This window comes from Zingiber officinale, chromosome 8B (genome assembly GCF_018446385.1).
Source record: "Zingiber officinale cultivar Zhangliang chromosome 8B, Zo_v1.1, whole genome shotgun sequence".
Classification (NCBI taxonomy): Eukaryota; Viridiplantae; Streptophyta; class Magnoliopsida; order Zingiberales; family Zingiberaceae; genus Zingiber; species Zingiber officinale.
Window position 1 is genome coordinate 34,742,045 of NC_056001.1, and position 11,372 is coordinate 34,753,416.

The 11,372-nt window shown below is 35.1% G+C and overlaps 1 protein-coding gene across 1 annotated transcript; it reads right to left on the reverse strand.

The window, feature by feature from the left end:
• Nucleotides 1-294: 294 nt before the first annotated feature.
• LOC122015396 (ABSCISIC ACID-INSENSITIVE 5-like protein 2) lies at nucleotides 295-9,997 on the reverse strand. Its single transcript, XM_042572263.1, has 4 exons — nucleotides 9,841-9,997; nucleotides 2,667-3,654; nucleotides 2,453-2,524; nucleotides 295-607 (listed from the first exon to the last, which is right to left on the reverse strand). The coding sequence occupies exons 2-4, from the start codon at nucleotides 3,519-3,521 to the stop codon at nucleotides 527-529; spliced, it is 1,008 nt and encodes a 335-aa protein (XP_042428197.1). The 5' UTR covers nucleotides 3,522-3,654; nucleotides 9,841-9,997; the 3' UTR covers nucleotides 295-526.
• Nucleotides 9,998-11,372: the final 1,375 nt, after the last annotated feature.

Below are 11,372 nucleotides of genomic sequence, written 5' to 3' on the forward strand. Positions count from 1 at the left end.
AGGAAAATTATTACATGTTATAACAGCTAATCCTAATTATTACAACAACATTAAAATAAGAATAATCTCAAAATAAAACATATGATGGATTGTTCTTTTAATTTTTTTTTAGAAAAAACTTTTAAGAATTTATATTATTTAGAAGGCCCTTTTAATTTTTACTCTTTTTATTACAAGAACCATGTCAAATCAACAGGCTAGTTTGTCTGCAATTTAAGAGCACCAATTGCAACTGAACTTCCTTCCAACTAGCCAGTAAATCATTTGTAGCTAACCATCTACTTTCTAATGCCATTTACCTCTTAACACATTTTGAGTGTTGTGTATTTGGACATCCCCTTTAACTCATCCAATTTACAAAGCAACTGCTACAATATTGATTCCCCAAAACCAGGGCTCATAAAGGGGCAGCAACCACTATTCATGGCTGTTGCTCTCCATAACTTAAAAGTCGACTAACTATTATGTCTCCATTGAAAGATTGATTACAACACCCTGAGCTACGAAGGATATATATTTGAAATTATTAGAGAGGTGCAGAACTCGTCCGTCGAAGTTGATACCTTGGTTCGGGTACTGGTAAAGCCATAAGAATCTGGTCCAACTCCTGCAACGATTGGAGGAAATGGAAGTAAGCAAGGATTTAAGTCAGTTTATTGAGCTGCAATCAAATTGCAAAAGAGCACGGCCATGACAAGTTGAATCCAAGAAGAGAATGCTTCCCACTAATCGATGTCTATGTATCACAGCCAAAAAGAAATGGCAGATGCATAAATATTGTAGAGAATAAGGATGCAACTAGATTGCAAGTGTGAAATGCATGAAACTCACGAAGTTGATCATCATGCTATATAAAAGTTTCATGCGTGTTCATGAGATTATGGATGATACGTAATATGCATTTGCTTTTTCATCGAGAATTTTACATGCATCAATAATAAGATGACTAGCATAACCAGTACTAACGGAATGTCTCTAATACCCTATAAATTACCATATTATATTACTTAATTAATGGAAGAACAGGTGGCTTGTTTGACATTTCAATGCAACTCTACAACATGCATAACAGTAAGGTTGCTGAATTAATATTTTATTAATACGATTAGCCAAAGAAGATAGGACCAATAGGATAAAAAAATGCGTTAAGGTATTATATCCACCTCATCGTTTGGGACTTTTGTTTCTTTATTTGGCTACTGATAATGCTTAACATTAATATCCACCTAATAAAACCTGAATTAGCTGGCATATGGTGGATCTTATGAACATAAGCAAAAACCTAACATCACAAGCCACAATGCAAGTCAAACAACCAAATATTCATCTTACCATGCCATCAACGCTAAATAAAATGAATTTCAAATGCGAATAATGTACTTGAGCTATATTTTATGGTGATATTTCATTGAATTTAAACAGGCAGCAAAACAAAGGTTAACCTAGAAACATGTAAAAGCAATACTAATGCATGAGTGGCTGCTAGATAATCAAATGGAGTTCCAATGTTGGTTGTATATTTAAGACCTGTTTGTTAATAAGACATGAAAAACTCAGCTGCACCTGCACCAGTTGGTGTAATTGAAACAAGAGTTAAAGAAAAGGTACACCAAGACTGAGCTCTTTGGTTCTATTAGTGGATAATTGGACAAAAGTAAATAATAAATGTACTTATGCTCCAACCAATATTAGAATTTGTAGACAGTCTAATCAAATATTTAAGATTATAAACAGGAAATATCTAAAGAAAAACTTTTGAGGTGAAAATATGGTTTTTCAAGCACAAAATCCATAAATATGAATAGTTTTTACATAATCTAAAGTATGAAAACAAGTGACAATGTTAGTTGTGCTTGTCAAGTAACAACGAAAAAAACAATGACTATGCAAATCTAATTTGTAAGTGTCGTTTTTCACAGAAATGTCAACTATGTTTTTGCATGCTTTTAAGAACGTTCTTAACACTGATAGAGTAATCTTAAAATAATGTCTTAATGCCAATGATATGCTAAGCTTTACGATAATACCTTTAGGCATGTTGTAAAGTTGTAGCATTTCAGAACTTTGCAGATGTTTTGTGGTTAACATGAAAAAATAAATCTTCAAAATAACATGAAAAAACAGAACTTGAGAGGGAAGTGATTTCACAGGAACTGATAGTTTCGCAACCACCTCAATTTTTAAGTAGACAACAACAACCAAGTCTTATCCTATTAGGTGGGGCCGGCCAAATTTTATTTAGTGGAATAATAGAAAAATTCTAAAACAACGATTTTCATTTAAAGCACTCTACAAAGAATCATCCAAATAAGTACACCAGTAACATGAAAATGAATAAAAATAATTTCAACGTTGGCATGCCTGGATTCAAAGGCAGATATAGAATAAATAAAATGATTGCAGAAAGAAAATTCACTCAGATAAAATAATCATAGAGAAGGCAATAGTCTACCTTCTGTTTCTTCAGCCTCTCATTCTCTTCTTCCAAGCGAGAAACCTTGTTTTCTAATTCATTGGTGTATGCCTAAAATATAATAAATTAAAGGTTAGAATGCAACCTTTCCAATGAAAGAAATAGCCTCCCAGAGAACTCATAAAATAGCAAACGAACTGTTGGTTTAAAAAACAAATGCATGGTTATAATTATTATTGTGCTGTTAAAAAACCTGTTTCCTAGCTCTTGATCGTGCAGCAGACTCACGGTTCTTGATCATCCTTTTCTGTCTCCTCTCAGACAATTTGTCTACTATGTCCTCTGAAGCTCTGCGTTTTCTTCCAGGTGTCTGAGAATCAGAATATCCACCAATTGTTGGTGATGATATATTCATCTGACCCTCAGGGAAAACAGTGTCAAACATAGGTGCAGAACCAGCAACTATTGGTTGTGGAGGTGGACGGGCAGACATATAAGCCCCCAGCAAGCTTTGCTGTCCCTGCATTTGATTATTCATAGCTGGGATCTGATTAAACTGTGGTAACCAACTAGCTCCATGTGTAAAACCATGTGTCCTAGATGTTAGATCTGGATTTTCTACACGATCCAAATTTCCAATAAAATCATTACCCTCTTTCATAATGTTCTCAGTAACCACCCCAGCCTTCAAAAGAAAATCCTCCAGTGTCATTTCACCAAGTGTTGTTTGCCTCTCATGGCCTGATTTCTTTACCTCATCACCTTTAGTTGGCCCAACTTGAATGTCCCGCCAAACTTCATCCACTGTCTTTTTACACAACCCTTGTGACATGGTAATGCTTCCTTGACGGTGGATTCCAGAGCTAGAGGCATGTTGGTCTATGGGATTTTCATGGTCCACACCATTTAACTGATTAGTCTCTGCTGCAAAAACACTCTTCAGTAGTTCATCTAGGTTCATGCTATGAAGGGGCTCCCCTAAGTGGTTCTGAACTTCATTGAGGGTCATATTATAAAGTGACCCTTGCCTCGACAAATTCTGAATCTGGGAAGATTGCCTATCCCCACTGCTACCTTCATCCTTCAACGCCATAGTCAATATTCCCATCAACCTTCTGTACAAAATATCATCAGTCTCACATCCTCAAGCTCAAGCCCCCAAATCAGAATTCTTCAAGAAGCTCTAGAATCCACAAAGAATTTTGCATGCTCTTGTAATATCTTCTTTTGGCAAGTCTCTCCTAGTAAATCACAAGAAGACAACAAAAGTCATGGTAGTAGAAATAAGTAGTTAGCTTTGTTAGTTGACATAGGCAACACATATCATTACACCGATGAAATGAAAATTGAACCAGCTGATAGGGAAAAAATAACAAGTTTTGCCCATATGGTATATTGCCAATACTAGGAAGTAGAAACCTTGATGCTGTCAATACAAGACAAACTTAAGACCTATAAAACCGAGTTTAAATCCAAACTTGAATCCAATTCTGAATAATTATCAAATCAAATATACAATTTGGGTTAAATAGCGACATTGTTCTTTGTAATATAGAGTACAAATAGATAGTCATACATGTATAAGTATTACATTTAGTAATAATAAACTCATAACTGATATTTTGCCACACTCAACCTTCCTGCTGCTGTAGTTCTAACACATCATATAATGATGGATTAGAGCTCCTTGGCCTTCTTTTAGCAAAAGGTCATACGTTGACCCCAGATGCCCCCACACTACCGGCCACACAACCGGTTTCACAGTCATTTATAAAGAGGTAAATTACGGGTGACTTTGTTTTTGAATAGTGACCATTACATGGGGGAGGGCAGGAACCTGGCAAGCATTTCGCTTCCCGGAATTGACTTCCAGACCTCTTGGTGGCAACACCCCCATGCAATGACCATCTATCCGTCCCATGGGGACAAACCTTGGCCTTCTCTAGTTTTAGTTATGTCAGTCCTCAAAATATTATTAGATTTGTAAATTAACCAATCCATAAGGGCATGATAGATGTTAGTCATTCAAGATTTTAATCCCTGAAAACTTCACTTTAACAAAGTTTGAACCGATCCTTACCCATTAGTCAACTACTCTAACTAGATTAGGTGTTGAACCATGAGTTGACTAATAACCACTTATTGGCCGATTGGGTCAAACCACAAACCCCTTACTCACACGGGGAGTTGACTAGATCCCAACACCAATCGACTATGCCCCTTGACTTTGACCAGTTCTAAGGTCGATTCCGCCTAAGTTGTTGTCTACCTTTCATCCCTTGTATATAGTTCACTCCACTCACATCTCACATTCTCATGTCCTTTGAATGCAATGAACCCACGACTCCTACCCATGGCATCTTTCGTGTAGTTCACCTTCTCGGCTTGCCACACTCCAATATTCCTCATCCAGCGACCTTTGATGCACTGTCCTTCTCTGATCTCACAGCCCTTGGGTCATCACAACCTATGCCAAGTCAACATGTATACATAATATATACTACACAACTTAACACACAAGTTAGACAAACCACAAATCTAACTTAACCCCTTTGTCAATCTTATCAAAATCCTTTTGCTACTTACAACACAAAAAGGGACGAGAGTCCTATCATAAGGGACCACAGACCAAGGTCTGTGATGATTAAAGAAGGATGACAATGCCATCCAAGGGACAATGGGACAAGGAGCATAGAACATGGTAAAGCCGAGGAGGTGAACTATGTAAGAGAAGGCATGATAAGCCAAGGGCTCAACACACGAGTAGCTTGATGGAAGAAAACCTCAAGGTTTAGATACTCTCCATGAGAGATGTGAGTAATGACCTATATATAAAGGACAAGGATAGATGACAACTTAGGCAAACTCGACCGTAAATGTTGTCGAAGTCTGGGTTGACTAGTGTTGGGGATTAGTCGATTGGTGGCTAAGAAAACCACACCTCAAGTGTTCTGTGGCTTGTGGTTTGACCAATCGACTGATGCCTATAGAATAGTCAATTGATGGTTGAGAAATTCAATAACGAAGTTTATGGTTTGGACAGTTGACTGGTAGTTGGTCGTGTTATGGATGTAGCAATCAACTGATTGGTCATTTTGGTTACTGATAACTCAAACCATTTGGCAAACGAACAAAATGTTTGTCAGTTGATTGCACAGTAAACTGAGGTTCTATTTGGCTGAGAACATAATCCTTTCTAATCAACTAAGCATTTGGCTCAATACTAATCATCTGATTGATGTTATAGCGACCTATTCAAATGCAATTGAAGATGAAAGGAGCAATGACAGGACTGGGATAAAATATGACAGATCAATCAACTTATAGATGTCACATCAGCATAACGATAAGATAAGTTTGAATTTAAGGAGGAGGCTATAAAAAGAGTTCGAGAAGCTACAAAATTGATTATAAGCCTAGGGCTGCTAAACTATGTTAAATCACAATGCATTCTGGTTTGCATTTTATTTCTTGTATTCTTTCAGAATTCTAACATTGCAGGAAAGTGGTATTCACCCTCTCTACCACATCGTTCATTCAATCCAACACGTGGTATCATAGCCTCATCACATTCAAAGGAGTAATGACAGACGAAGCAATGGTAAGAGACAGATTTATTCCAAGGCTGGAGGGCAACTTCAACTCATGGAAAAGAAAATGGCTCTCTCCTACATAGTCGACATGGATATAGAGATATCCATAAAAGAAGGTTGACAAAAATAATTGCAAGACAGATTTATTGCAGTATGATTTTCCTACATATTCCAAGACAGATTTATTGCAGTATGATTTTCCTATTGATGGAAATAATAATTTGCTATCTCCTTCTAGGTTGACAAAGTAACAAAAGGAGGTGGTGACCAACATGAATGTGAACTTGGAGTTGGAACAAGTATTATCTGAGTAGGAGTAGGAGATGAACAAAATTGGAAAATACAAGCCCGCCAAAGACCTATGGAACAAGGTCATAGCCATACATGAAGGATCATCGGAGGTGAAGCTTGCATGGAGAGACCTACTACAAAAAAACTCAATTCGTTCACATGCTGAAGGGAGAACAAATCGTCAATATGTACATAAGATATAAACAAATTGTTCATGACTCAACAAGTATTAGCGAGTAAATATTGAATAGGTACCTCATCTGAATCACACTAAATGCCCTACTGAAGACATAGTGTTGAAGCTAAATGATAAAGAGCTAATACATAGCTCAAGAGATGAATGTAATATTTTAGATGAGTTATTTTTAGAATTAAAATTAAATACTTCCAGACCCGATGCTAAAAAGGAACAAGCATACACTCATCAAAACCTGGCATTGGTAGGTAAAGAAAAAGAGAAAAATGACAGAGCACCATCCTCAGATTCTGAGGAGTTCATTGCAGAGGAGGAATGATGACAAATGATGTATGGTAAGGTAAAGAGTAAAATTCAAAAATAAAATGAAATTGACCAGGAACGACATAAAGGAGTACTTGAAGCAAAGTAAGACGGCAGGAAAATAGTTTATTGCTACAAATGCCATAAGGAGGGCGAAGGAGAGGGAAAAGAAGAAGAAAAGGAGGCAACCACATCAAAGAGGTCAAAGAAGAAACATCCTAAAAGAAAATTTGAAGGGCACATGGAATGAATCAAGCTCTTCATCGGAAGATGTTGAAGTCAATAGCACAACATGCTTGGTGAATTATATCAACACATCCGCATCCGAAGACAAAGCAGGAGACACCTACACAGCCAACAAAACATTTATGGCGTTTGACGATAGCATACCTTCCTCATCCAAAGAAGGCAATGAGGCATCAAATTAAGGGAAAGCAAACCATTATGATTCAACTGGCACAATGAGGTAAATTCTTTCACCTACGAAACTAAGCTAATTTAGTAAATTCCTTGAATCGATCACTCAAGAAACGTAAAAAGAAAAAGAAAATTTCTCATTTATGGCGTTTGACGATAGCATACCTTCCTCATCCAAAGAAGGCAATGAGGCATCAAATTAAGGGAAAGCAAACCATTATGATTCAACTGGCACAATGAGGTAAATTCTTTCACCTACGAAACTAAGCTAATTTAGTAAATTCCTTGAATCGATCACTCAAGAAACGTAAAAAGAAAAAGAAAATTTCTATGTTAGCAGAAAAAATAAGTGTTATTGTTCCTTGTGAGAAATTGCATTATATTAGGATTTAAGGATTAAAATTAGAAAATAATTGGTTGAAAAGGTAAATTGACTCTTTAAAGTAGCATTAGAAAAATTTACCATTAGTTCACAATCCTTAAACATGATAATCAATAATTAAATAGTAAATTTCAGCAAAACTGGTTTAGGCCACAAGGAGTTAAAGAAGGAAAAATCGTATTACTACCTTGTAACTAGAAAAATTTAGAATTTTCTATGCATTTTTCGAAGTGTGGCACAGAACCAACCTTTTGTGCCTCAATTGACTGATTTAGTAATTTTGTCGACTGAATAACGCCTTTCAGGCAATAGTACTTTATGAATAGCAATCTAACCTTGTTTTCACATTCGTGGTTTAGGGTTAAATTGAAATATTAATCATGTGTAATGAATATTTTCGATTGTTTTTTTGTACATTCCTTTGATGAATGACAAAGGAAGAAAAATATAAGGGGTTAATTCTCGAAATAGTATATTTTTTTTCTAAATTCCTAACTCAAGTGGAGCTTAAGTGAAGAGGGAGTTTAATCATATTTTTTTTAAAAAAAACTTTCCTATATGTTGTCTTTATACCCCTAACTTAAATGTGTTGTAAAAAAGGGAGATCGTTGGAGTTTTCATCCCCTTCTATATTGATGCAATTAAGTGTTTTAATGAATTGTACAAAGGTTTAAATTAAAGATTGCTACATCTAATATGTGTGTTAAGTTGTGCAGGATCCACCGCGTGAAGAAGTGAAACCAACATAATCAAGGCAGTTGATGGCTCGATGGCTCGATGGCTCGAGGTTCATGGAGATCGGAGAAGGATGACGTAGACATCCAAGGGTCTATAGGATGAGATCCATGGAGATCTATTAATGATGGAATTGTCATTTGAGGGTCCGCAGGAGAGCACAATAGAGCTGAGGAAGTGAACTACATAAGCAAAAGCATGAAAGATGATATAATAATTTTACAACACAAAATTGTGTCTAGTTCTCAGAATTTGAGGTTTCATTATTAAATAAAAAGAAAGCCCAAGGTTTAATATGCATTATTTTGATAATTATAAAGGAAAAAAAATGAGAATTTAACTACTACAACAATAATAGCAACCAAGTCTTATCCCACTAGGTGTGGTCGACTTAAAAAAAAAGATCCACATAGCTAATTTATTCTCAATATGGATGTTGATAATTTTATGGTAGGGGATAGAGCCCAATGGCGTAAAAGGATCCACATAGCCGATCCCACTTATTAGGATAAGGCTTGGTTGTTGTTGTTGTTGTTATGATAGTTTTTCACATTAGTAACACAAAATTAATACATAGACATCACATACTGACAATCTAGCAGTTACAAAATTTTAAAACTCACATGCCTAGCAGCGCAAACTTTCAATAGTTGAGTGATACCAATCTCAAAGGATATCTCCTTGTTCAAGCACTAGATTTATTTGTACTATTCAAATTTTATAATTTATATCTTAAATGTTCGACATGTAAAACATCAATAAAGTGAGACTAAACCTTTTCAGAACAATCTATTTTTTTACAACAAAATAATGGAAAATCTTCATAATAATATCATAGTAAGCTTCACACAATAGCAGAAACTGTCTAAAAATTCACATTGCCCAAAAAATATGAGCAATCATATTCAAGTCATTTAAACATCTAAATACATAACATAATTACGGGATTCACTGAGTTGCTACTAATTAGTAGGATGATCGGCGCAAAAAGGATTGTCTTCGATGATGATATAGTTTAATGTCTCCAACATTCTTTCACAGACAAAGAGATCTAACAATTAGCAAGTGCTGGAATAACTGAAATAAACAACTATACTGTTAAGATTAATTTTGAACTCCACAATCAGCGTTGATGTGTTGTTTGGTTAAACACGAAAAGTGGTTGTGCTCTACCTATAAAAATGTAAGCGTCTTTCTTATATGTACATCTACCAGAGTCAATCAAAAATTTGGAAATTTTGTAGCATTTTGAAAAAAAAAAAAAATCTAGCAGAGTAGGCAATTGATACTGCAAAATTGAAGGTAGTAGCTAGCTAAAGAAAGAGAGAAAAAAAAAAGTGAGGCAGTCAGGTAGGTCACGGGGCCAAAGAGGGAGTAAGAAGAGAAATAGGGAGAGGCAGATTGGAAGGAAGGGGGAAAAAGCAGAGTGGCGACTGCCGACTGCAGCTCCTAGGGAGAGGAAGGAGAGGAAGAAGGGCAGCAGAAAGAAGGAAGAGAGGAGGATCCAAACCTCGGTTGAAGGTGCTGGTGGCGGTGCTGGCGGCGGATGTTCAGCGAGAGGGGGCGGACGGGAGGCGGCGGATGGCCGGAGACATGGCGAGTCGTAGACGTGGCGTTAGGGCAGGCAGAGGGGCATGGGCCGGGGAGCACGTCATAATTATTTATTTGATGATTTTATTTCTTGGAGTTAATTAAATAATCTTTTCTTCTTTGTTTTTTTTTCTAGCAAAAATGACTTTTGAGTTTCTTATAACAGCAAATTACCCAAAAATCACTAATACAAAACGCAACTCTCTCCGCTTTCCCATGTGTCTCAAAATTTTATTTTCGACCCCGGCTATGGTGCAATTACATAATATTTAAATTGTCGCCTAGATATTCACGATTCAAATTCTAGTTATGATAAATTTGTAAGAAATTTTACTGGTCACCCTAGGTTTGACGTTACCCAACTTGATTAATCATTTTTCAAAATTTTATTTCCACTTCCTATCTAAAATATTTTTTTTTACTTCAATTCCCTAATATACACTTCGATTTACCTAATTATTTTTATTTTTTAAAATATAAGAAGTCTAAAATAAGATATAATTTATCATAAAATTAGTACAATTTAACTAAAATCATCTAATTAATTTAGCCTAAGCCAATTGCTTGATATGAGCTTCGAATCAATTGGTCATGCGAAAAAAAGTTATGCTCAATTGAATAGATAATATACTCGATTCTAGTTAAATGGTACTAAATTTAAGAAAAATTATACTTTATTTTAGATTTTTTTTCTACTTATAAAAAATAATGAGGGCTTTTGTTCTCTTAGGTAAAAAGAGTCATTCTTAATTTGATAAAAAAAAAAATACTAGTTTCTATTTTAAATATGTTGAATTTAGAAAGAATTACATCTCATTTTAGATTTTTTTTTACCTATAAAAAATAATAAAGGCTTTTATTCCCTCGCGACAAATGAAAAAAATTATACTTAATTTGATAGAAAATATACTAGATTCTAATTTAAATATGTTAAATTTAGGAGAAATTATACCTCATTTTGGACTTTTTTTTACCTATAAAAAATTAGAGTAATTAGGTAAATCGATGTGCATTACGGAGTTAAAAGGTAGTTTAAGCAAATGAAAGTTTGTATGTAGAGAGTGAGAATAATTTTTTTTTCTGACGTAAGGACTGAGAAGAAAGTTGAATTTGGTGTTACAGAGTTTAGGAGAATTTACCCTTATATTCAAAAGCTTACTATAATAATAAACTTTATTGTATTATAAAGGATAAAAATAAAAATGACAATTTTTCAAAGGATGCACTTAGGTTTATGAATTAACCAAAATACACACTATATTTTAATATTTACCAAATAGTACACTCAATTTAATACTCTTCCCATTCTACCCTTCCATCATTTCTCTCTTTTCTCTCTCATTTGGATGTATGCATGCGCATAACATGGGTATAATATAATTCCATATCAAGCTCACGTTGGTCTTGATATGATTCATATCAGGTCCATAAGATTTAGGATTTAGATAATTC

Coding starts and splice junctions, on each gene's coding strand:
- LOC122015396 (XM_042572263.1), bottom strand. CDS start 3,521: ATGGGAATATTGACTATGGCGTTGAAGGATGAAGGTAGCAGTGGGGAT. Junction 2,525..2,666: donor GATCAAGAGCTAGGAAACAG/GTTTTTTAACAG, acceptor ATTATATTTTAG/GCATACACCAATGAATTAGA. Junction 608..2,452: donor AGAGGCTGAAGAAACAGAAG/GTAGACTATTGC, acceptor CAATCGTTGCAG/GAGTTGGACCAGATTCTTAT.